This window comes from Arvicola amphibius, chromosome 11 (genome assembly GCF_903992535.2).
Source record: "Arvicola amphibius chromosome 11, mArvAmp1.2, whole genome shotgun sequence".
Classification (NCBI taxonomy): Eukaryota; Metazoa; Chordata; class Mammalia; order Rodentia; family Cricetidae; genus Arvicola; species Arvicola amphibius.
Window position 1 is genome coordinate 54,434,821 of NC_052057.2, and position 27,982 is coordinate 54,462,802.

The 27,982-nt window shown below is 35.8% G+C and overlaps 1 protein-coding gene across 1 annotated transcript; it reads left to right on the forward strand.

Moving 5' to 3' along the window:
- Positions 1-2,559: 2,559 nt before the first annotated feature.
- Cpa3 (carboxypeptidase A3) lies at positions 2,560-27,900 on the forward strand. Its single transcript, XM_038348245.1, has 11 exons — positions 2,560-2,627; positions 2,792-2,867; positions 5,655-5,779; positions 12,375-12,477; positions 12,582-12,683; positions 14,207-14,308; positions 16,184-16,294; positions 17,318-17,408; positions 18,379-18,581; positions 21,094-21,178; positions 27,713-27,900. The coding sequence occupies exons 1-11, from the start codon at positions 2,560-2,562 to the stop codon at positions 27,898-27,900; spliced, it is 1,254 nt and encodes a 417-aa protein (XP_038204173.1).
- The last annotated feature ends 82 nt before the right edge of the window (positions 27,901-27,982 follow it).

The window sequence follows — 27,982 nt, forward strand, 5'->3', positions numbered from 1 at the left end:
GCTTAGAGATGAGCATGGCCATAAAATCCTGGGAGCCTGAAGCTCCAAAGGACAAAACCTTATTGCTATGTGAAGTGTTAAACATTTAATTTGAGGGGACTCATTTATCCTGTGAATTACTACAGTCTGACACGGCCCATCCTGAGATAGCATGAGTTCTCACAGCTATTTTTCCTGCTCTCCACTTAGGACAAGCCATTTTATAACCTTTGATTTGGCTATAGGAGGCTACATTGAACTCTGCCCGCCAAGGAATAACAAATTCTGAGTTCCTGAATATTCTTGATATCTGCTGTCCTTTGCTTTCAGGGTAAATGGATTAGCAGGGTGGGATGGGGGCAGTGACACTAATGTATGGTGAGCCAAAATATTACTCAGACATGGAGTTATCAACAGGCACTAGATATTACAAGTCCAAAGTACACTTAGTTTATTATCAGAGCACTATCATGAGATTACCACTGTCCTCAAATCATCTGGATCCCTAGGAAAATCAAACCTCTTCCCAACTGTACACAAGGAAAACTTAAACACTCAGGACAGCCTAGGTGAGTCAGTTCTCCCCTTCTACCTTGTGGTTCCCAGAGATACAGCTCAAGTCATCACGCTTGGTGGCAGAGTTTAAAGACCAATAAAAAAACTTAAAAAAATACCTTAGACTGACAGAATTAAGGAAGATTTGTTTCTTTCTTATAATGTATAAAATTATTTTCAGTGATCAATTAGAGGCTTTTAAACATGAGGATAAAGTGCGTAGAAAAAACTGTTCCATTTCTTGAAGTAGGAAACATCAACATAAATTCAGAGATTTCATCCCTAAAGCTTACTACTGTCTCTACTTGATTCTACCACATGATACATATTGATCCCTGACCGTGGCCAGCTGTAAATCTCTATTCGTAGCACGTAAAGGTGTGTTCTCACTGCACAGTCCTTTACTGGATGCCAATTCCCTTACATACACTATCACAGTAAACCCCAACCATCATTCATCAGCATCTTTTTAGCATTCTTATTTCACTTACAAGGAACAAAGGCAAAATCCTGCTCTCTTTGGTACAGCAGAGCTTTAGGAGCCATTCTGAGTTTGTAACAGTTTAAATCTAAAAACAACTTTTCCTTTTTAGTTTGCCCTTGTTAAATACATCTTCAGGGAAAAGCAACAGAGTAAGCCTTTGCTCTGGGAGTTTTTAACCTTGACAACCTTGACCAATGAAGACATAAAAAAAGCATTTGTAAGAATTTCCTTTTTTTTTTCTTCAGAGTTTAGACAAGATTCTTGGGAGAACACATGAAACTCTTGTATGGAGTATTAACTCTTTCTCAGATAATAAGGACTTCTTTCAATATTATTATTTTGATAATTATAATGTGTAATCAAGCTTAACATGGTATCATGCACTTGTAATCCCAGCACTGATAAGGTTGAGGCTGGAAGTTTCTGAGTTCAAGGTTAACCTGGGCTACATAGCAGTAACTTGTCTCTGCCACATGAAAGAAGGAAATGGGGAGAGAGGGAAGGGGAGGGAGGAAGGGAAGAGAGAGAGAGAGAGGGAGGGAGGGAGGGAGGGAGGGAGGGAGGGAAGGAGGGAGGGAGGGAGATGACAGAGGAGGGGAGAAGGAGAGGAGGGGAGAAGGAGAGGCGAGGCGAGGCGAGGCGAGGCAAGGCGAGGCGAGGCGAGAAGAGAAGAGACCATAACTCTATAAAGTTTTATTACTTAAGTCTATGCATAAAAGTTCTCTGGCAGTCACCCAAATTCATTTGAGATTATAATTGTAAGTTTTAAGATGAAGCTAGAGGTCAGTTCAATAATTCAATGTAAAGGCATTTTCCACCAAGCCCCATGTCCTGAGTTCCAATCCCCAGAGACCCACATGATGGAAGGATAGAATCTGTTCTTTATGTAAGTTGTCCTCTGGTCTCCCCACACATAATGGTATCCACAAACTCCACTCCACACATATACATACACACATAAAAATTAACTATGTTAATATTTTTGCATTTAAACATATGAATTGATTTTATCTGCTGTTCAGTTCAAGCTTACTAAGAAGCTAGTATTTTAGAGAAAAAAAACTAAGTTCCTGTCCCAGCTCTAAAATAGCTCCATCCTATCACTTTGGGCAATTTACCTGCTAAAGTAATTTTCTTTCCATTCTTTCCCTAAGAAGTATATATTTCCTATAATCAAGAAAGTAGAAAAGACCAGGTGTCCATTTGTCCTAGCACTTGGGAAGCAGCGGTTTTGAGGCCAACCTAAATTATCAAGCAGTTCCAGGACACTCAGAGCTGTTACACAGAGAAATCCTGTCTTGAAAAACCAAAAAAAAAAAACAAAAAAAAAAAACAAAATAAACCCCAAACCCAAAAAACCGTTGACAAAAAACCGTTGAGAGAAGCTTGGATATTCACATGTCTGCCCACACTCCAACTGTAAAATCATGAGATGGAAAAACAGTTCATCCCTTAAAACCCCAGAGGAAATCAGCTGCTCCTTAAGATAAAAGCTGAGGTTATAAAACCAGTAGAAGGGTCAGGTTAAGCAAAGAACAACCATGAAGTTCTCTTGGCTTGTGGCTGTGATCTCTACCACACTTGTGATTGCTCATGTTCGCTTTGACAGGTAAACTTGCCTTCCTTTGATCCAGTCTCTGGCTGAGAAGAAAATGAAGGAATATGTCTTTACAATTTTTGTTTAGTTTGTCTTTTTATTATTTTTTGTTTTTTGTTTGTTTATTTATTTCTTTATTTTTGCTTCTTTGATTTTTGTCTTTTGCTTACTTGAAGGGAGAAGGTATTCCGAGTAAAACCCCAGGATGGAAAGCAAGCAAGCGTCTTGAAGGACTTGACCCAAACCATTGAGGTAAAACATTCAGAAGAGTGTTACATCTTTCTTTTCTATTCTGTAAGAGATATTCTTTTTATTTTCTTTTCAATGACCACAGGGACACCAAAGACTGACAAAAAAGTGAGATGACAGGCACCATTTGGATCATAGACAACCTTATTTTCTTTCAATAATTCATTGCTTTTCCTTCCAGATTCACAAGCAATCACTTCTTAATAAATATATAAATCAAGGGACATTGTTGACACCTTTCTCATTGCCCCCTTTCCCTCTCGTCTGTATCCTGCATCAGCCCACCCCAGTATCTGCTCCAATTTCTTCTGGAAACTTCTGTTCAAGTACAAACTGATGACTGTAAAGTACTTTGCCAAGAGTGGGTACTCTGTCGAAAGAAATTCTTAACAGTAAAGCAGTTCCTTAAACTCCAACAGAAAAGGGAACTGGTTCAGCCACTTCTTTTACACAAGTCACCTTCCTTCTGTTTCATATTTACCAGTAGATTTGCAATGAAGCACCTTTAAAACACTGGACTGAAAGTAAAAAAGATAGTAAGTTAAATGGCCAAAATTACAATCAGATTTAAACCCAGAACCAAGCCTGGCTTTTTAGTGACACTCATCTTTTCAGTCAAATCAGCCAAATTCTGTCCGTTCTAATTCCTGAGCATTCCTCACACCCACATGATCACCTCCTCTGTGCTGTCAATGGCAAGTCCTTCCTGCCTCTTACTGAAGCAATTCTGGTGTCCCTTCACTAGCACACCAGCATCCAGTGTTTCAGTTCCACCTTCCGCAATCTTAAAACTTGACAGCTGTGCTTCCTAATTTGAAAATGTTTATGAGGACAGCCTGTTGTTCAGAGCCAGATGCAAGGGTTCAAATCATAGCTAAACTGACTTTGTGGCTTTAGGCATGTTTCAGATGCTCATGGGGTATTGACCTCTGCTTCTGTAATATACAGCTTACAATCTTGCACGCAGCAGCAGCAGCAGCAGCAGCAATGGATATCACAGCCTTCTGGTTTTGTTTAAAAAAACTTTTAGAGCATTTTCTGTGGGTTTTGGTTTAGCCAGTGTCCTCCAAGACATGCCGCCTGGCTAGCCTCTTTATTATCAAGCACAAGACCCTCCTCTATGTTTCCTGACCATAGAGTTTCATGGACATCACAATTTCACCATCTTGTATTTGTTTTCTCATGAGGAATGTTATTATCTAATATTTTTTTTTATCTGGCTGAGTCTTCTTGTTTCTACAAGACTGAGATCGGCCCATAAAACCTAAAAGTTCCCTTGCTCTTTTTTGTTAGGACACCCTCTCCTTCCTCTGCTGTTACCTAACATGATGGAAATATGCATATTTGGCTTTGTCTGCCACACAAAACCTCTTCTTAACAACTTCCCTGTAAGACACTTCTGTGGCATCGACCTCTGCATCTACTGCTTAATAAATGCTCACAACAGTTCTTTGATCTTAAAATTCCTCCTCCACATTTTCTTGCTTTAACACAGATTTGTTACTGTGTAATGGTGATGTGTCCAATTTATATAATGTTTCAAAGTAAACAGATGTGTTGATTGGTTCATAAAAATCTCATGTTGTCCCATAATGGACTGCATAAAAGCTAACGTGCAATGTAACTAAGAGACATCAAAGGTGACTTGGACATGCCTCAATCTTGCAGTGATGGTAGAGACAGGATATTGTTCTCATATTTCCCAGGTGGAGTATAATGGTGGAGAATGGGCATCTTCTTTACATCTTAAAGGTGGAGTGTGGTGGTAAAGACTGAGCATCTCCTTGACATCACCCTGACTGGGAATTTGTACTTCACTTGGCTTCAAAAGTGACAGCTATTATAAAGAACCAAGCAATTGATTTTTCTCTATTTTAACCAAAATCCTTTCCTTGTTGGCTTATTCATCAAATCGCTGAGATTCTCAGCTGTGGGAACATAGTAAAGAGGAAAACATCTCTTATGAAATCTCAGGATGTCTAAGAATGCATATTCACCTCACTATATCCACAGTACTCACCAAGGAATCCTAATGGCCATATTTTTTTCCTTAAGGAACACTGAAAAAACAATCAGTTCCAATGACTTGATCAAGAATGTACTACCAAAATAATAAAATTAAAAAAAGTTAATAAAGTATATCTTCTTGACAAATACAAACCTTCCAGAAATTCCAGAATTCAAAGAGAAATGCATGGGAGAATTCAGAAAATTATAAAAGCTGGATTACTGCCAGTTGTGATTAAAACAGTTATGAAATAATTTTGTTCACATCCAGAATGATAGAAGTAAAGGGATATTAACTAAAGTAGTTGTCTCTTCTATTTTCTCTGATAAATGTATTGTCCTAAAATTCTAGTTAGTATAATTTTCTTTCTTACTCCTTGATATTCAATAGTTCTTAAATACATTTGTCTAAAAATTTTTCATTACCTTATTCATTAAGCAGAACTCTACACCACTTTATAGTGAATAATATGCGATCAGTGTGTGTGTGGTATCTGTGTTTACTATAGTGCATGTTCTCCTGTGTGTTGGTAGCATGTATGATACCAATCTAAAAAGAGAGGCCAGAAGAAATCTTCAAATGTTTTTATCACTTTGCCTTTTTTCTTTGAGAAAAGATTTCTCCCTAAACCCAAGAACCAACAAGCCTTGGAAATCCTCATGTTTTATTCCCCACCATTCTGAAGTTACAGGTGTGCATGGCCACATTTAACTTTTTAAATATATACATGTTTATCAAACAAACAAACAAACCAAGAGCTAACAGTGGGCTTGTCTCCACAGCTTGATTTCTGGTATCCTGATATTACTCATGATGTCGCTGCTAATATGACAGTGGATTTCCGAGTTAGTGAGAAGGATTCTCAAACTATCCAGTCTATCTTGGAACAACATAAAATGAACTATGAGTAAGTCCTGGAGAAATATCCATTTATGTTTCATAATCAGAGTTTGGGTAACTTTGAAATTTTGGGGATGTTTACAAATCTTTGAAGTTTTGAGGGTAGATTTTACATATGAGTACACTGTATTCTCATCATTTCCAACCCTCTCTCTCCATCCTTCAACTCTTCCCGGGTCTTTCCATCCACAGCCTCTGGAATTCATGATGCCATCTTCTATAATTACACACACACACACACACACACACACACACACACACACACACATCCTTACTGAGATCACTTGGCATTGTTCATAGGTACATGTATTTAGGGATGACCATATAGGACTATATGACCTATATGACCTATATCAAGGGCCTTATCCCTGAAGAAAAGTGATCATCTCTCGTTCAGCAGTTATAGACTTCTTGTAGCTCTTCAACTAGCAAAGCTTGTCCCATCCATGTTGGTGTGTTGACTGCTATGGTCATTATGCAGACCTTGTGTAGACAATTATATTGTTGGGATTTCACAGGTGCAGAAAACTGGTTGTGTCTCAAAGTCACTATCTTTCAGCAGAAATCCTGACCCTGTAGTTCTTACAGTTCTTACACCTTCTCTTCCAAGTCCTCAAAACCTAGTTGAAAAGATTGTATCCTAGATGTACAAACTAGGGCTGGCACCCCACAGTTTACCAGCTGAGGATGTTTGCAAGATGCTATCTCTTGCAAAATGAAGCTTCTTTGGTGAGCTAAGTCTATGGGTATATGTATAAGGATTTAGAATGTAGTTAGAAGCTATAGTGATTTAGAAGGAATAGCAGTAATAGATCTTCCTCTGGGGCAGTGGTTCCCAACCTACACATTCTGACTCCTTGGACAAACATTTGTCTCCAAAATTATTTACATTATGATGTATATCAGTAACAAAATTACAGCTATTAAGTAGCAATAAAAATAATTTTATGTTTGGGGTCACCACAACATGAAGAATTGTATTAAAGGATCACAGCATTAGAAAGGCTGAGAACCACTGCTCTAGGTAGGTTCTATGATGTCTCTAGCCATAGAAATTGACTAGGTCTACAGTATCACTAATGAATTTCTTTCTACTGAATGGGCTTTAAGCACAACTAGAAAGCTATTGTTTATCCTTAATATAAAAGTGCCAGTGGTCTGGCTTGGTGGCATATGCTTTTAATCCCAGCACTCTGGAAGGAGAAGTAGGAGAATTTCTGTGAGTTCAAGGACAACCTGCTCTACATAGAAAGACCCTGTCTCAAAAAACAAATAACAACAACCATAAAAAGTTCAAGAAAGAAAAATGGGAGACAGGAAGGTTACTAGGGGATATCTTGCCAGATGATCATTGCTATGGTTCATAAATTTTTTCAAACATGTATGACTGCTGATTGTTTCTCTCCATTGGAAGCTTACATACATCTTCTGATATTATACAATCTAATCCTCAAGGAGAAAGTTTCTAGGTAGATCAGCAAGTCATGTGTCTGAAGTGTGTGGTGTCTTCAGCAATAGGTCTTACCTTCAAATAGCCTATATTGTCTTGAAAGGGTATAACTTGGATCCCCTGACCAACAGCATGAAGAGATGTTTCCCTTGTCTGGAACTGAGGGTTTTGTTAATAAATTAATAAAACAATATGCTTTTCTACAGCTTTTTCAAATATTTTAGTGTTTTAGTTTTCTCTGCTTTCTCCCTTTAACCTCCCCAGGTTAAGCTCTTCTCCCTGTTTATCCTCCTCTCCCTTTCACTTTCCAGGCTTCTGCATTTATTTCAGATCTACTCCCATCTAAAGAATTGCTTCACAAGCAGGAGAGAACATTTGGCATTTGTCTTCCTAGATATGGGTTACCTCATTCAGTAAAATATTTTACAGTTACATCCATACAATGAAGCTATTTTAAAATTGGGTCTGCCAAACACTAAGGTACTATGTATAGATGATAAAATTCACAGTTTCTTTCAGATTATTGGGGTGCATTTATGGAGGTGATAGGGTTATTGGCAGTTCAGTCCCCATCTTACATTTGCTCTGATCTGAATAAATGGCAGCAGCCTACATCTTCCAGCTACATAAGCAGAGGGCTCAGATGTGAACAAGCAGGGCAGCCTAAGAAGGGGCATGTCATCATAACTGATGACAGGTCAGGGTTTATGGACTAATCGTAATAATCAGCACTGTCTTCTTTTTTAAATTGACCTGATATATAAAAAAATTCATTCACACACACACACACACACAGAGAGAGAGAGAGAGAGAGAGAGAGAGAGAGAGAGAGAGAGAGAGAGAGAGAGAGAGAGAGAGAGAGAGAGAAATCAATAAATTAACTCTATTCTTTAGGAGAGAAAAATTGACCTCAACAAAAAAACAAAGCAATAGAACAAGACTTAAACTGCAAAAGAGAGAACTTCAAATAATGAAGGTACAGAAGTAAGTCATTTTGCCTCATGGAAGAGTAAAAAGAAATTGTAACTGATTGAACAACAACCATGAGCCATATACCACTCCAGTCTCTCTATATAGATTTACTCCATAACCAAACTTCTGACTTTCGATTTGTGCTTCAGTAGCTACATCCTTCAGTTTACATAATTAATAAAGACCTGATATCAGTTCCTAGTATTACTTAATTTTCACAAAGTATCTAGCCCAAACTAAAACACAGCAGTGCTCAGGCAAATTCTATATAATCTGGTTTGAACAGCAGGATCAAAAATAAAGAGTTCTGCTTTCCTTATTACTCTTCTAACGCAGACAAAATGTACAATGTTTGACATGACCATAGATGGTGATGTGGACCACTGGAAGACTGAGGCAAGGGGCTGACACCATGCATCTAATCAGATACTGTCCTTCCCCTCTTGGGTCCTGCAGGCCTCTCTTATCTGAAGTGGCCTTGTAATGAGAGCCTCACAAGTGTCATTTCATCTGACACCCAGAGAGTTTCTTGTTTCCTGTATCAAGAAGCAAAATGCTAAACTATTTACTAAAATTAGATTTATCTACTTACTACAGTGTTTCTAGAAAGTGTCTAAATTTAGTTTCAGACATGTGGAAGCCAGGTAACTAAATACCTCCCTCATAAATATAAATATGAAAAGTTATCTGTAAAAACAAAAAAATTAAAATTCAGTCCCCAAGTACATAATTTTATTTGCATATGTGTATTACTTGGTGTCAGTCCATAACAGAGGAGAGTTCTAAGAAAAAGGCTTGGCTGACTAAAGCCACAGAAATTGGCTGGACACAATAATTCACTTAGTCTAGACACTCTATATTAAAAAGGGCACACGGACCATTATTTAATCTAAGGCACCTACGCATCATATTTTTTAATTTTCAGAAAATTAAACTACTAAAACTAATTTGATTTGAAAGTAGCATGTTAGTTTCTTTTTACTTATACTTTTACAAAGTCATAAAAGATCAAATACAGAGTAAAAATAATAAGTATGTACTAAGAAGCCCAAGCAGACTGGCAAATGGGAAAAATACACATACTGAATTGGGAGCCAGGGGGCAGTTACCACATTTCAATTGCAGCTAAAACCATATGTGTTTTTTTTAATAATTTTTCACATTGAGATAATCATTAGCACTGTCTTTTCTTTGATCAAAAATTAAAATTAGAAAATAAAGTTATTCATAAAAATTAATTCAGAAACAATCTGTTAATTCAATAAAACTTAGATGGTACGATAGAATAAAATCATAATTAAAAACTCCACAAGATTATATAGATTTCAAGGTACAAGTATATAAACTCACAAGGTTACATTCAACACTTTAGGTCAATGCTTGATTACCTAACAATATTCATCCAGATACAAATTTATGTTTCAAATGTAAATCTGTCATGTTAAATACTTGTCTCAATCAGATAAAGCTAATGACTTACTTAGAGTGCTACTCCATTCACTTTTCTTCCTACTCTGAACATACAGCTGTTATTTCTTAAACATATGAGCTTGGCTGCAAGAGATAAAGATCATGGTTTATAAAAATAAAATAAAAATGAATAGGGGAGTGGTAGGAAAAACATTCTGAAGCAAAACTGTCTGTGCCCAGGCTCATCCAAGTTGGTTATTTGTCACTATTTAAAATATGATATCAAAGGAGCCATTTCACAGGATTTTTATGAGAAGTGACTGATTCTACAGGGTTGGTTCCTTTCATTAGCTCAGGAAGAGCAAAGGTCATTTATGTGCATAAATAAACATAAGCTTTCATACACAAACACATTCAGTGCAATGGAGAACTTAAGGCTCTCATCAGGTGCTCTTCCTCTCTCTAGAGAACAAGTCTATACCATAAAGTTTATTTTTCACTGTATGATATTCCTCAGACATTAGAAAATCCATTTCATCAAATCCAGAGCTCAATGCACATGGTAACCCAATTAGGAAACTATCAAAATCCAACTTTATAAAATCTAAAAGTATATTTGTAAAATAGCTCTGTTATAACATAGTCATCAAGGGAGCCCAGACCAGTTGTATAAAACAAGCTAACAACAATCCCCCCATCTCTCTGTCTCTCTGTCTCTTTCTCTCTGTGTCTCTTTCTCTCTCTCTGTCGCTCTCTGTGTCTGTCTTTGTCTCTCTGTCTCTCTCTCGCCTCTCTCTCTCTCTCTCTCTCTCTCTCTCTCTCTCTCTCTCTCTCTCTCTCTCTCACACACACACACACACAAACACATGGCAGTTAGACACTGGCCTATAGATATCTCACCCTTCTTTTATACTCTCTAAAAATAGCCTTGAAATTATGGCAGGGGAGAATAGAATGAGTTGGGAATTCCAAGCAGAGATAGAAGGGAAAAGAAGGTGGAGTCAGAAAGATGCCATGTAGCTGCCAAAGGAATAACATGCTGGTACTGGTAAGCCACAACCTAGTGGCAATACATAAATTAATAAAAAGGGGGCTATTTTAAGATGTAAGAGTTAGCTAAAAATATGCTTAAGCTATTGGCCAAACAATGTTGTAATTAGTACAATTTCTGTGTTATTATTTGGGTCTGGGTTGGCCAGAAAATGAACAAGCAGTCTCTGTCTACACATGAGTTCAAGAATAAGTTCATGATCCTGGAGAGCAAATCCACAAACAAAAAATACATTAAAATATTTATGTACATAATGAAAATAGCACTTTTGAAACAAAGTTGAAGTATTTTGGATTCTAATTCCCAACTCCAAATACACAGATACATTAACTACAGGGTTGGCAACATGGTTGGGTGAGTAAAGGAGTTTGCTGATGTGTCTGTCTGCCTGAATTTGGTCTCAGACATCCACATGAGAAGAGAGAACTGACTCCTACAAGTCCACCTTAGCCTCTACACACACAAAACACACACACATGCATGCACACGCATATGCATACATACACTCAATAAATAAACAAATGAATGTGTAAACAGTTACAAATTATAAGCATATAGTATTTCTGAGCAATAGCTTTCTTATTTGTTATATGGTAATAATATTAACAGGATCAAACAATGTATATAAAACAGAATCTGGACCATGTTAAACACATTTAGAACAAAGTACAAAAGAAAATTTAAGAGTTAGTAGTTTGATGTGTTTAGAAGTTTGGGAGAAAAGTTAACACTGAAATTTCAATACAGACAGAACTTATGTGGCCAGAAATGCTCCAATCTATAAGATCTTGGAAATAGTGAGATGAGTTGATGCAAGAAGAGATGAAATTGAAAGTGGAGGCATAAACTTTTTTACCCCAACAGTTTCACCCTCCTAATGACTTTTTCTGACTCCTTTTCTGCCCCCTCAAAATCACTCTAGCCACTCACATTCTAGCTCTATCATTAAATAACACATTTGAACACATTGTGCCTTAGGTTTTGTCATCAGCAAAATGAGGGTAAGAATTCCTTGTAAAGATGAAGTGACTTAATGAACATAAAAGTTTAGAAAAATACTTGGTTTCTGCTAAGTGCTGAATTCGCAGTTTTATTACCATCATTGTTTTTATTCCACTTTCTCCCCAGATTTCAAAAGCTAAGCAATAAAATCTGTTTTGTAAATTTGTGCATGAGAATACTCACTGCTGCCTGTGTGATATAGATGTGACTGTGTGTACTTTGGAAGTTAGGTGTATTATATAGATACAGTCTGAGTCAGATGTATGGTTTCAAACATGCCACTACTTCATTGTAAGTGAAAAAAGCAGTAGAAATAATTATTTTTATTTAACTAAATATAGAGCAAATGATACTATTTAAGCATATAAGCAATATCAATCACATTAGTGAATTATTTTACATACAAATTCTTTGAAATGTCATACATAATGTACATTTACTATAATCTTTACTTCTGGGCAAGGTTGTTATAAGTTCTGGATAGCAACATGAATCCAGAACTATCATAATGGTAGACATAGCCCAGATAGATGGGGAAAAGATGCCACACAATACTTGTTTAAAGGAGATGACTAGCGCAGAGCAATCAGGAAATGGGATTTGTTTTAGATAGAGGAGAGGAAGAGGCACTTTCCTGGAAATGAAAGATAAATGTTCTCTTTCCCGTGATTAAATGTTCATGTGATAAATGTGTTTTATCATTCTGCTGTCAAACAGAATTCTGATACACGATCTACAAGAAGAGATAGAGAAACAGTTTGATGTGACTGATGAAGTCTCAGGCAGGCACAGTTATGCAAAATACAATGACTGGGGCAAGGTATGGTGTACAATGCCTAGTATAGTCTTTTTTAAATGATTGTGGTTTTTGCCCAAGGCAATTTTCCTTTATTTTAATTCTTTGAATTTGATTTTGTTCTTAAGATTGTTTCTTGGACTGAAAAAATTGTAGAGAAATATCCTGAAATGGTCTCAAGAATCAAAATTGGATCAACTTTTGAAGATAATCCATTATATGTTCTCAAGGTAAAAATAATTCAAGAACCATTAATTATCTTGTTATCTTAAAACATGGGCACAAAAGTCACTTAGTGGTAGCTGAGATAAATTTAAATTTGGAAGTCATTTCATTTTTTGAAAGTTTAAACTCTGTTTGTCAATTCAAGAACATATATTACAATCTCTGATGCAATAAAAAACATAGGAACATGAACTTACTAGAAATTACATAATGAGAAAACCAAGAAATATTTCACAGGATAACTCTGTTATAATGGTTTGCAGTGGCCCTGTCTACACACCTCTTTCCAATCTAATAAGATGAAATGAAACTAGTGAATGAATATCATGATGAAAAAGTTAAGTATAATGCATATGTAAGACCAGAGCTTATCAGAGCTCAAGATTCATGAAGGAACCACCACTCAACTACTACCAGACTCTGTAGACACAAAGATTCTCCTCCCTGGCAGCTCATTAATAACTAGGTAGGCATCCACATCATATATCTCCATTAATCAGTGTCTCCATCCACCCAAACTAAATCTGAACTCTATTTAAAACAGAAACCTTTCAAATAACAGATGCAGATCCTGTACCTTACTTAACATATAGTACCAGGCCACTTAACATACAGTACCAGGCCACACCCCAGGCTAAATGCTTCCAGTTTATGAACTATCTTTAAAATTCTTAGCACAGAACATTAACAATGGAGTAAGAAAAACAATATATAGTGTGGTTGCTATTTTATTTTTCTGGAAACATAGATATTTTTGATACAGTTTTGAGTTTGCTGCATACCCCAGGCTGACCTGAAACTCAGGAGTGCTGGGATTACAGGTATGCATGTGACATCCTGTCCAAGAAGAGGTTTTAGGTATTAATTTTTTTATTACTTGTGTGTGTGTTTGTGTGTACTTGTCTGTAGCTGCATGCATGTCATAGAACATGTAGATGACAGAGGCCAACCATCAGAATCAGTTCTTCCCTTACATCCAGGTCATCAGGCTTAGCATCAAGTGCCTTTATCCCCTGAGCCTTCTCACTGATACTACATTTCGTTTTCTGAAGATATGTGTTAGCCTTAATAGGATGTATTTGCTTGGATAGCTACATATGAATATGTACATGTGAATGTTGGTATCCAAGGGAGTAAAAGGAGGAGTCAGTTGCCCTGCAGCTGGAGTTCCAGGCAGTTGCTAGTCACTAGATATGGGCTCTGGGGACAGAACTCAGACCCACTGTGAGAGCAGTACTTTAACTATCTTTCTATCCCCTGACTGTGTTGGTTTTGTCTTGTTTGCTTTTTAGAAAACCTTAAAAGCAACTTGAAACCTTGGAAAATTTTTTGAAAAAAAAATTGTCCTGTAATAGATGAAGAATTATGTATAGATAGAATAGCTACCATCAGCTTCCCTGAGGACAGTAAGCATAAGCATGATTCGTGTTCAACGATAGACAAGGAAATAATTGTTTGAGAAAATGAATTACTGGATGATAAGAAACTAAAAAGTGAACTAATGCAAAATAATCCCTTATTTTAACAGATTGGGAAAAAAGATGGAGAAAGAAAGGCTATCTTCATGGACTGTGGCATTCATGCACGAGAATGGGTCTCCCCAGCTTTCTGTCAGTGGTTTGTCTATCAGGTAAGTGAGCCAATCACAATCAGCTTCTCTCTAACTGGTCTCCAGACTTTACTGACTGACAACATTCCTTTCCAAAAGTGTGATGTTCCACCTAATTAGAGAAATATCCATTTTCCTTTGGCAGCACATACAGGCCTGAGTTTTATTCATCATTTTATAAATTCTTAAACTCTACCTGAAAGTTTATAATAATGAAAACACCTTCTTTTAGTTGTAATACTGACATTTATCCTGCAGTTATATAATAATCTGATACCTCTTTTATGCTATAAACTGAGATTTGTTTTCTTTGATAAACTAAGAACATAAATTTTTAGTTTGCTTAACTAATTTTATTGGTCATATACAAACTTGGGGTTTTCCTACTTATTCTTTTCAACTGAGTAACAGCTTGTATTATACGAATAGATCTAGTTTGTATGTTTCTGAATATCTACTGACAATGTATTTGACACATCCTATTTTAACTTTCTCAACCAACTATTTCACATAGCACTTTGGAACACCCACAACAATGATTGTTGGACCCACAGATACGTTCACTAGGAAAGATGCTGCATAGTATTGACTTATAATTTTGGTTTTTTTGACAATTACAACTAAAGACCAAAACCCCCTCTTAACCAAGTAACAAGGACAAAGCGTTATGACTGCAAGGAATTTCCTTCACGCTGTCAATCTCAGCCCTGGGACACCTGTGCAGAAGAACTAGATTGAGGCTGTTCTGGGCTGCATGGTGAGATCTTCACACACACTTCCTCTCTCCCTTTGTCTGTGTCTCTGTCTCTGAAACACACACACACACACATATGCATGTACATATCCTGAGAGGAATTTTCCAAGAATGGGCAGGGGTTTTGTTTGTTTTTGTTTGAGAATTTTGATACCCACAGAAAGCTCATATAATTGTTGGAATTTATGCCAGAAAATAGAAACACTGACAGGCCAATTTCTGAATTTGTGACATTTAAATTTCTGTTTTATCATTATTGTTAGAAATTAAACCCAATGTTTTGTGATTTCTAGGAAGCATATACAATTGCCAGAGATTTTTATTAATTTTGTGAGACCAGGAGAATGACTGAGTCAGTAAAGTGCTAGCTGCACAAGCATGAAGACCAGAATTCAACCCCCAGTATCTATGTAAAAAATAATGGGCAAAGTGCATGATTACAATCCTAACACTGGGGGAGGGGACTCGGATAGGGCAGAGACAAATGGCCGTTGGGGTCTTCTGGCATTCACTCTTGCTAAATGGTCAAGCTCTGAGTTCAATGAGAATAGAGAAAAATTAAGGCAGTCATCTGAATCTGCTGTCAATCTCGGGCCTTCACTCCCAGGTGCACAAAACACACCTGTACACACATGCACATGTGAATTCTCTGGCTTGGAGGTATGAATCAACAGCAGACCACATGCTGGGTATGTGCAAGAACTTTGGTTGAATCTACAGCACAGAAAAGGATTTTTCTTTAGTCATATTTATAAATATTTATGAATCTTCTCCAATGTTCCTGTCTCTCTAGGTTCACAGATTTGAGCTATATTTATTTAAGGGACACAAGACAAATACCTTATCAAGTACCTGGCATTATCCCCTTTCACTTGATTGTATTTCTTCTGTTGTTATACAAGCTACATCTGGCAGTTTCCATTTTGGATAGTTAAGTGGACCTTTGAAGACTGTTCATTTCATTTCATGTCCCTGCATTTATTAAATGCTTTTTCCCTATAACCTATATGAGTCATTTATCCTTATGTACTTTTTAAAACCGTATAAAATCTTATAACCTTGGAAAACAACTCAAAGAGTGGTAGCTATGGCTAATAGGATCTAGCTTTCTCAATAGCAACCTCACTTTCTATCCCCTCTAGGCCACTAAGAGTTATGGAAAAAACAGAATCATGACCAAACTCTTGGACCGGATGACTTTTTACGTTCTGCCTGTATTCAATGTAGATGGGTATATTTGGTCATGGACTCAGGTACTGCTCTATATACACTTGTTGTATTTAAGAAACTTATTAGTCACTGATTTCAATGCACATGTATTGTTGTTTATTATGTTAAAGGTTTGGATGACTATTTGATTACAATTCACATAAGTAACGTTTTAAATTTTTAAGAAATATCTTTCTTTAATCTTTGGGAATTTCATACAATACACTTTTATCTTCTTTATTCCCCACTCTCATCTCTTCCCAGAATCAGTTTCACATCCATACTCACCCAACTTCATGTTTTCTGTCTTAAAAAATGAAGCAAAACAAGCAAACAAAAGACATGGAGTCCAGTTTGTGTCAGCTGACTACTCTGGAGTATGGGGCTTGCCCTGGAGTGCTTGATATACCCAGTATCATTAAAGAAAACTGACTCTTTTTTCCCAGCAGCAATCAAATGTCAATAGCTCCTCAGTTAAGGCGGGACTTCCTGCCCACCTCCCCACTTGATGCTGAACTTTTGTCTGGTGTATCCAGTGCACGCTGTCATGTCACCATGAGTTCACGTGTGTCTGCCCTGTTGTGTCTAGAAAACAGTTTTCTTGTTGTCAACCACCTCTTCTGGCTCTTCACATTCTTTCCAATCTCTCTTCCCCTAGGAAAGGAAAAGGTGTGATACAGGTATCCCACTTAGGAAAGTAACATTTAGGGCTGATCATTCTCAAATTTCTTATGTTCTGCCCATTGATCAACTGTGATATTCTAGTTGCAAGGGTGTTATTAAAATAATATGAATGTTTTGCTTCTTTCCAAGGCAGGTAATGGTTATTTTCTAATACAGAAAACTAATCAACCATTTTCCATAAACTTACGGAAAATTTTCATCAATGCTAAAAACATTAAGATTAAAAATTGTGTCTAAAAATTAGATATTGTAAGAAAGCATTTCTTTATAATAAAGGAGATCAGGTTAGCTATAGAGATCTCAACTTACAGAGAGAATCTGAGGTGGTAACACTGAATAGTGCAGCTGCACATGTGTCCACACTCTGATGTCCCTTCTGGCAGGACCGAATGTGGAGAAAAAACCGTTCCAAGAACAAGAATTCGACCTGCATTGGCACTGACCTCAACAGGAACTTTGATGTCTCATGGAACTGTGAGTTGTAGATTTGTTGTCAAGAAAATGGTTTTGTATTTAGACCATGAGTTTAAATAAACTACCTATTTATTTCAGCAATAATAGATATCCCCTGAGTTAGTGTTGATTTCCTTATCTCTTAAATAGAAGATAATCATCAGTACCATGGAAAGATTTTGAAGGTTTTCTGTGGGAGGAAACAGGAAAAGATGTTGCATATCTATTGAGCCACCTCTTACTGAACATAAAACACACACACACACACACACACACACACACACATACAAACAAACAGATATTTTGGTGATTTGGTGATTTGGGGCCTTACCACTTTTTAACTTTATAGAAATTGAGAAATACCAGTGGTTAAAACCAACATACAAGTAATGATTCTACAGCTGTTTAATGAAGAACAATTAGGGATGAGATCAGCTAAAAAGTATATTAGGGATACAGTGACCAGTTAGACCTGTTACTTCAGACGATGCATTCATTTCTACACACACAATTTTATCATTGTAGACTTTAGAGAGACCATACCTCTGCCCCAATTTGTGCACTTCTTCTTTACCTACTTTGGTTTGTAAAAGGTCACCATACCCTTTAACTCTATTCTACTGTAATGAATATTGAAATAGTAGCACTTATCCCTAATCAATAGACAGACTTCTCCTGAAAGATACTGAAGAAACCTGGGCTCAAGACAGGAGATTCCCACCAGTTCTCAATAGTCAGAGCTGGGGTTGAATGGAAACTGGTGTGGATCTAGGCTCTAAGCCTTGGGATGCTTGTGTTTTTACTATAACCTGAAAAAGGATGACAAATAAGGCTAAGAATATTTCTACAGTCTATGGGACATATGTCCACAAAACCTCTAATGACCATGTAACCGGAGATATCTCATGTCTTAAACTTTGGGTGAACCAAAAGAGGCAGGGGTGGTGTTAGTGGACAGTGCATTGTGATCTCATCCACATTTCTTCTGTAGCTTCTTCAAACACCGCAAACCCATGCCTGAATGCATACAGGGGCCCTGCAGCAGAGTCTGAAAAAGAGACAAAAGCTGTCACTAACTTCATTCGAAGACATAAGAACTCAATCAAGGCTTATATCACCTTTCATTCCTACTCCCAAGTGCTATTATTTCCGTATGGCTACACATCCAAACTGCCACCCAACTATGATGATCTGGTATGTAACACATACGTATTCATATCCATACACATATGCGTGTGTACATTTACACCATCATTAACTTTGAATGTATTTTTTAACAGCTTTGGTGTATGCTGAAATGGTTTCACTTTGTTTGGTAGTTGTTTTGAAACAAAGTCTTAGTATGTAATTCAGACTGGCCTTGAATTCAATATGTGACCCAGCCTCAACTTACACTCACCATCTACCCTGCCTCAGCTTCCCAAATCCTAGAAATACACTTTTGCCACAACACCAAGACCCCACATTTTAATACCAAAAAATTAGGACTAGTGAATTTTACTCTGTAGTTAAATCTTTAAATATTTTGATAGTTATAAACAATAAAATATTATATGTGATTATAAGAAAAATTTTATAAGAAAAAGGAATCTAGACCAACAAGAATAGAATTCTAATATTGAATGATCTAAATATAGAATCCTAATATATGCAGTAAAATAGAATTCTAATACAATAGTATTTAATACTTTCTTTGAGTTACACTATAAAACCATGCAAGGTAAAAGCCTAATTGAGCAGCAGAGACAGATAGATCTAACCTCCGGACACCAGACAGAAAAAGTTCCAAGATAATTTTCCCTATTAAAATCTGAAAAAATAAATTCTTCTACTCTATAGAAAACACAAGAATATTATAGTGCTCTGTCAGTAAGAATATGATATCATTTCAAATTAGTGATCCACTTAACATTATTTTTCTTTCTCTGCATCTTATTTGATCATATAAGCTTTAGAAAGAACACCATAAACACAGTTAACCTGCACATGTAGGTAACTCTCTTGAATTACTGTAGAAGAAAAGACGGTCAGTATACAAGGTCTGGTGTCCCAAATTACATAGTAGTTAGCAGACATAGCTAATGCTGTGACTTAGACATTTCAAAACATCTTAAGAGAAATTTGGTTCATAATTTTTATCTTGACCTCACTCAATTGTATTCTTCACAGTGGCACTTAATATTAACTAAATATGAAATTTTAAGCAAACATTAATTCCATTTATACATGAAGAAAATACATTAGTATTCTGTAACTGCACTGTAGTGTATGATCCATTCTAGCTAAGAAACTGAACCCATAAGTTATTTAATTTGTACAGATACAGCAAGGCAGTTGCATATTATGACAAAAAGGAAGATAGGGATTAAAATGCACATAGATATACATAGCAAGTCTTTCTGAGTAAATTGAAAGTTTTTATACAGCAGCATTTTATTTATATATTAAGTAAAATAAATTCTTTAATCAAATACATTTATACATAGCAATGGAAAAGCATTCATTTGGATTCAAATATATTAAATACTGTGTTCATTAGCATTCATTTCAACAGTTACTTTCTTATCACAAACAACTGATTAAATATGAATAAGTGCCATGCCAGGAGAAACCCTAATATAACAGGACCATTTTAATGATGAGTAAGCTATACTAGAGATGCAGTTCAGTGGTCAAGAGTTTGGCTATTATGCAGTATTCTATATTCAATTCCCACACATGCATGATACATACAAGTTTAATCAATTAAGAGTTAAAAAATGAATCAACTACACTTCTTCTATTACACAAGTAGAGAAAGTTTTGTATCAGTAATGGACTTATTACAGAGAAAGGGATGAATGAAACTAATTTTTGAATATATGACTCCAAAAGCGAATCTGAAAGAAAGGACACACCAAGCTAAAAAGATGGTTACTCTGTATAGAGCACTTGTTTTTGAAGATGATCAGAGTTTGAGTCCCAGCACCCACATGGTAGCTCACAACCGTCTGTAATTTCAGTTACATGTTGGAGGAAAGCTGCTTGTTGGTTCCCAGCCGCCTGGCTAGCTTAGACCCAAAATAATCACACGAAAACCATATTAATTAAATTATTGCTTGGCCCAATAGTGCTAAATTCTTATTGGCTAACTCTTACATATTAATATAACCCATTTCTATTAATCTGTGTATCACCCCGTGTCTGTGGCTTACTGGCTAAAGTTCCCAGCATCTGTCTTCGGTGGCTCCGTGACTTCTCTCTAACTCTGCCCTTCTTTCTCCCAGCATACAGCCTAGCTTTCCCTGCATAGTCCTGTTCTTCCCTGCCATAGGCTCAAAGCAGTTCCTTATTCATTAACCAATAAAAGCAACACACAGACAGAAGGCCCTCTCACACCAGTTACAGGGAATCTGTTACTCTCTTCTGACCTCCATGGGCACCAGACACCAGTGTGATGCTCAAACATACATATAGGCAAAACATTCAAACAATTATATATTTATATAAATAAATCTTTAAACTATTTTAAAGGATACAGAGAAAGAGATAAAATGCAACATTATTCCATATAATTGATTGATTGATTGCACTTTGATAATATTTTTACCTAGTCATTTACATTATTTTGATCTTCCAATACTAAATAACCTGTAAAATTGGTTTTTAACTCCTAAAAAATGTATTCATATAATATTCTGTAATCCAGTCTCACTTTTCTCTCTAGTTGAAGGTTTCAAGAATTGCAACTGATGTTCTCTCAACTAGATATGAAACCCGTTACACCTATGGTCCAATTGCATCAACAATGTGTGAGTTTTTCCTCTCATTTACTATAGTTGTTTAGCTATGTCTATGTTATTAGTAAATAAAATTACCAAATTTGTAGATTATAAATTCCAGCTGTTGCAAGAGGTTCTACATTATATGTGCACCTGAAAGGCAGGATTGCCTGTCTTCTGAGTTAGGACAGTTTGTGAAACAAATCGCAATGAACTTCTACAAACCTATAAATTTAAGATAAACTATTAAATTAATAGAAATTTATAGCTTACTTCATCTACTGTTCTGTTCCACAACAGAATGTTTAATCTTTGCCAGAACAAGAATTAATTGGAGCGGAGGCAACATCTAGTTTCATCTATTTAAATTGAATTGAATCTTCTCTTCTTTGTCCTTGTCTCAATTCTAGTAATGTCTTCCCCTTAATCTACGGTATGTGTGTGTGTTGACTCATAGTCTCTTTTCCCTCTGATCCATTCTTCCTGTTACAGGTAAATGAATATGTGTGGTATAGTAGGAAAGGAGTTGGTAAGGCTTGAGTTCTCTTCTTTTATTTAGATCCTCATCGCAATTTCTAATTCTTTAATATTATACTCATTCAAAAAATATTATAGACTTTCATTGCTATTGGCTTTATACTTAGTTTGCTTAGCCTTACAGAACTTTCTTATCTTTTATTCTTTCTACATGGAATCAATGAACTTTCCACAAGGTCAGCTATTTGTTTTGACTTTAATACCAGAATAGGCTCTGTTGAGACTACTCAACTGGGGAATTATAATTCAAATGCAGCCAAAGACAATAAGTTAGAAATTAGTATGGTTATGTTCATATAAAACTCCATTCACAAAAACAGGAGGAAATAGCTTATCAAGTCTCAGCATGTGTTCTAAGTATCATTTGTAATTTTTTGTCAACTAATTTGCTAGCCACTAGGCCCAGCACTTAATTCTCATGATTTAAATTAATCCTCACAAAACAAAACACACCAAGCCATGAGCAAATACTACCTCCCACTTACAAAGACTGGCAAGGGAATTACAAAGTTAAGTTATAACAAAACCAAAGTCCTCACTGCTATGCATATGACTTCCCTTATTTGGTTTTTGTGACTTTTTGTGAAAATAAACTTTCTTATTTTCAACTAATAAAATGAACAATCAAAACATTATTTTATTTTTCCAAAAACCAAACTCTGTGTATCAAGGTAATTTTTTTCTTATAACAGGAGTTATAGTTGCTAGGATGTCTCCATCAAACTGTTCCTCTCAGGGCTCAGGGAACACGGTAGAAAAGAGGGCATGAAGTGTGTAAGAGCCAGAAGGGAAGGAGGACACCACAAAACCAATGTCCTCTAAATTACATAAGTATAGCTTATATGAAATTACAGAGAGTGGGGAAGCATGGGCAGGACCTGCATGGGTCTGTACCAGGTCTTCCGCATTTATATTATCACTTCCAGCTTAATAATTTTATGGAATTACTGAGTGTTAAAATTCTGAGTCTTGTGCCTTCTCTATGGCTTTTTTCACTGTTTCTCTTGTCCAATTCCAATGTGTTGATTTTATTTTATCATATTATATTTTATCTATTATTATCCCCTAGAAGCCTGTCTGTTTTCTAATGGGAGACAGAAAGGGAATAGATTCAAATGGAAGGGAAATTGGGAAGGAAATGGGAAGATTATATAGAGGAAAAAACATAATCAGGATATATTACATGAGAAAAAATCTGTTTTCAATATAAGGAAAAATTAAAAGGAGGTATAGTTATGTTAATGTAAGTATTTTAGTTATTACATCATAGCCCCTAACCTTACCATAAATGTGGGACATGGAACTAGAATCCTATACACTTCTTCAAAAACAAGTGTGTTATGACTTACCCAAAAACATTTATTTGACTGTTTGCCATTGCAACCATGAAGATCAAAAAGATCAATGAAATTTCAGATGCTGAAAAGAAAGAACTGGCAAACTTAGGTACTAAAGATGAGCAAAGGGGGAAATAGACACAGGAAACAGAGAACTTGTTACCTTCAGATCTACCTTTAAATAACTGCTAAAGGAATCTTTCTAAATACAAAGGAAATAATAACAGAAAAAGGCTGAGAAGTGCAGGAGGAAAGAATAGTAGACTGAGAGTAGAGAGAACAGATAGGTTATTAGATAATAGAGACATATGCATATCTTCATACATAATAAAATAATAGCATGTCCTCATGATTGAATCAAAAACTATTATTTTCTCTAAAATTCATTGTATAAATACTCAAGATAACTCACATTTAATATCAATGTGTCATCTATAAGAATCTTATTTCTAGGTTTTCAGGTAGGTTGTTTCCTAATTTTCGATTCCAAAGCGGCTGTACCATTTTGCATTCCCACCAGCATTGGTGGCATGTTCCCTTTACCCCACATCCTCTCCAGCATAAGTTATCATCAGTTTTTTGATCTTGGCCATTCTTACAGGTGTAAGAGGGAATATCAGAGTTGTTTTGGATTTTCATTTCTCTGATGACTAAGGATGTTTAGATTCCTCTGTTGAGAGCTTTCTGTTCAGGTCTGTACCTCATTTTTTATTGGATTATTTGTTCTTTTGATGGAAAATTTCTTGAGTTCTTTGTATATTTTGAAGATCATACCTATGTCTGATGTGGGGTTGGTGAAGATATTTTCCCATTCTGTAGGCTGCCATTTTGTCTTTTTGACCATATCCTTTGCTTTACAGAAGATTCTCATTTCAGAAGGACCCATTTATTAGTTGTTTGTCTCAATGTTTGTGCTACTGGGCTTATATTTAGGAAGTGTACTCTTGTGCCATAGTGTTCAAGTATACTACCCACTTTCTCTTCTATGAGGTTCAGTGTGGTTGGTTTTATGCTGAGGTCTTTGATATATTTGGACTTGAGTTTTGTGTATGGCAATAAATATAAATCTATTTTCATTCTTCTACATGTTGATATCCAGTTATGCCAGAACCATTTTTTGAATATGCTTTCTTTTTTCCATTTTATATTCTCTGCTTCTCTGTCAAAAATCAGGTGTTCATAGGTGTGTGGACTGATATTCGGTTACATTGGTACTCCTGTCTGTTCTTATGCCAATACCAGGCTCTTTTCAGCACTGTAGCTCTATAAAAGAGTTTGAAGTTGGGGATTGTGATGCCTCCAGAAGTTCCTTTATGGTACAGGATTGTTTTGACTATCCTTGTTTTGTTGTTGTTGTTGTTTCCATATGAAGTTGAGTACTGTTCTTTCAAGGTCTGTGAAGAATTTTGCTGGGATTTTGCTAAAGATTGTTTTTTGAATAGCAGTGAACTGAATCTGCAGATTGCTTTTGGTAAGAATGCCATTTTTACTATGTTAATTCTATCTACCCAATAGCATGGGACATCTTTCCACTTTCCAGTGTCTTCTTCAATATCTTTCTTCAAAGATTTTTTAAACTTCTTGTCATATAGGTCTTCCACTTGTTTGGTTAGAGTTATTCCAAGATATTTTATTTGTGGCTATTGTGAAGGGTGATATTTCTTTGGTTTCTTTCTCAGTCCATTTATCATCTGTGTAAAGGAGGGCTACTGATTTTTTTAGTTAATCTTGCTACATTAATTGAATTTAATTAATTAATTTTTAATCAATTAATTTAATTAATTAATTAATAAAATTTAATTAATTAATTAATTTTTAGTTAATCCTGCTACATTAATTGAAGATGTTTATGAGTTGTAAAAGTTCCTTGGTAAAATTTCTGAGATCATTTATGACCCAGCAATACTATTGGGAATATATGCAAAGGATGCTCAATCATACCACAAGGACATGTGCTCAACTATGTTCATAAGCAGCATTATTTGTCATGGACAGAACCTGGAAATAACCTAAATGCCCCTAAACCAAAGAATAAATAAGGAAAATGTAGTACATTTACACAATTAAGTACTACACAGCAGAAAAAATGACATCTTGAAATTTGCAGGCATATAGATAGATCAAGAAGACATCATTTTGAGTGTGATAACCCATACCCAGAAATATAAATATTATATGTATTTTATGTAAAGCCACTCATAAGTGGCTTTTAGACATAAGGCAAAAAAGTCCCCAATTCATAATCCCAGAGGACCTAGACAATAAAGACATCCTTAAGAGAGACACACATGGATCTAATGTACATGTGAAGTTGAAAAAGACATGACCTTCTGAATAAATTGGGCGCATAGAATCATGGGAGAGAGAAGAAGGAAAGATGAGGGAGAGATGCAGAGAAAATTATATAGCTGAATAAAAACAATAAAAAACTGATTTCTAATCTAACTATATAGACTTCTTGAAATAAAAAGGATAAAAATTAAGCAAAATGAAAGAGGAAGTTATGTTAAATATCAGATAGTATCAGAGCAAAACCAAAGATCCATCCACCAACAAGGAAATAACCCTAAGTATATATGCATCACCTCTGCACATAACACTTTGTTAGTAACAGTTTGACTTCCCCAGCCTCCTTCCTGAATGTCTCCCTAATAAGGCCAAATGCCACCTCCTTTCTCTTCTTTGGTCCTCCCATTTCCTTACTTCACCCAATTTTTGTTAGCAATACAGATTTTTCCCACTACATATATCAAAATTTTAGTCAGTTTTATCAAATTAGGCTATCTATTACCCCATTGCTATTCCTGGTGTGTTGTCTCTATTCTAGCTCTCTGCCTTTCACTTCATGGTGCCTACCATTTAGCTGTCTAGACTTTCTCACCAAGGCTTTTTATTGCATATAGTATAAAGAATATGAAAGTTTCTATCGGTTCTCAAAAAAACAGTCTGAACCTATAAGATTTACAAAATTTCCCACTCACTGCTTATTTAACTCCAGCCCAAACAGACCTCACAAGTCCCTAAAATCCTTCTGGATTTTTTGCTGTTGGTATTCACCTGCCAGAATGTCTTTCTCTACTTCCACCTGGAAATATATATATATATATATATATATATATATATATATATATATATATATATATTATCTTACTTTGGTTCCCTAATATGATGTGCAAAATGAAAGTGGAATTTGACATGTCTGAGTATGAGTCCTGCTCATCAAGCACAACATTGCTTCTCTTTCAAATCTTTACCAAGTAGTACTCCTTTCCTGTGGTAATTACAGCTGTGCTCTGCACTAAGGTTTTTACCCTTATGTCTCCTTTAAATTACAAGATCCTGAAACCACAAGTCACCCTGGTAACCCTGTATTGCCTGACCTCTCCTGGACAAATAAATATATTGTTCTGGGGGTTGTTTTGGTTGGTTAGGTAGTGTGTTTTTGTTTTAAGTTTGTTTTGGGTTTTGTTTATTTTTCTGTTTGAGGTAGGGTCTTACAAAGTAGCCCACACTGGCCTCACACTATGCTCTTGTTTAAATCTCTGTACTATTGGAATTAGATAAATTCATTACTGTGCTCAGCCCATATAAAGTCTATTGGGCATATGAGTGACCATAAGTAGCTATTGAATAATTGAACGGTAACCCTTCCCACCCAAATATCCCTTCTTTCTTTATAAAATCTTTAAATTCTTCTTTTTCAAACTTAAAATATTGGTATCAATTAAGTGTATCATAAAACATCAATGATTTCACACACGAAAGTACTATTGCATTACATAAAGGAAAATACATACATGCACTTACAGTATGTTGTATGTGTATGCATCTATATTTAGCATGCATTTTCATACATACTGTAAGTATATACACACATACACATTGAGAGCAACCTCTCTATAGATGTTAATATCTTAGCATTTTTCCAAATAATGACAACTTTAGTAAAGTTTCAAAAAATTGATATAAAGTTTGAAATTAGAGTATTAAATATATTTTTAAAGTAACTAACTTGAATATTCTTGGTCTTATAACTGTAAATGATTTTCTCTGAGAGCATAAATGACAAGAGATCAAAAGTGTGAAAAAGTTATAAAGTCAGATATATATTAAAATGTCACAATGAAATCACTTTATATATTAACTATTTTTAAAAGTAATAAAAGAAAAAAATTAAAAGTTTTTAATGGGTACATATTTAAAATATATGGTAGATTGTAAGCGCTTTCTGTACTGTTTGCACTATTTTGACAGTACTGCAATTACCCATACATATAAATAGTTTTATTGTTAATTTTACACATGCAATTTTGAGTGTGTGTGTGTGTGTGTGTGTGTGTGTGTGTGTGTGTGTGTGTTGAGTTTGGAGGCCAAAAGCCAACACTGGGTTTCTTTCTCTATTGTTTTATACTTAATTTTTTTGAGACAAGGCCACTCATGGAAACTGAAACTCACCATCTGGAGAAACTGGATGGTCAACAAGCCCTGGGGATCCTATCAACACACTGTCATTACAGGCATGAGCCACCATATCTGATTTTTTTATGGGTGCTGAGAATCCAATTTCAGGACTTAATCTTTAAACTGCGAATATTTTATCGACTGAGTCATCTCTTCGGCATCAACAATCTCCATGTCTTAAAACAAGAATCTTGCCTCTAATGAAATATTTACTGATTCTGTTTTGCAGACCCAACATCAGGTTCTTCTTTAGACTGGGCTTACCACGCAGGCATCAAGCACACATTTGCCTTTGAGCTCCGTGATAAAGGCAAATTTGGTTTTCTTCTTCCAGAATCCCAGATAAAGCCAACATGCAAGGAAACTATGTTTTGTGTAAAATTTATTGCTAAGTATATCCTCAAGCAATCTTCCTAATGAAATGCCTTTGGTTTGGAATGTACAATTAATCCTTTCAAGGAAGCTTTCCCTGAAAAGACAAACTTCTGCATCACCCGAA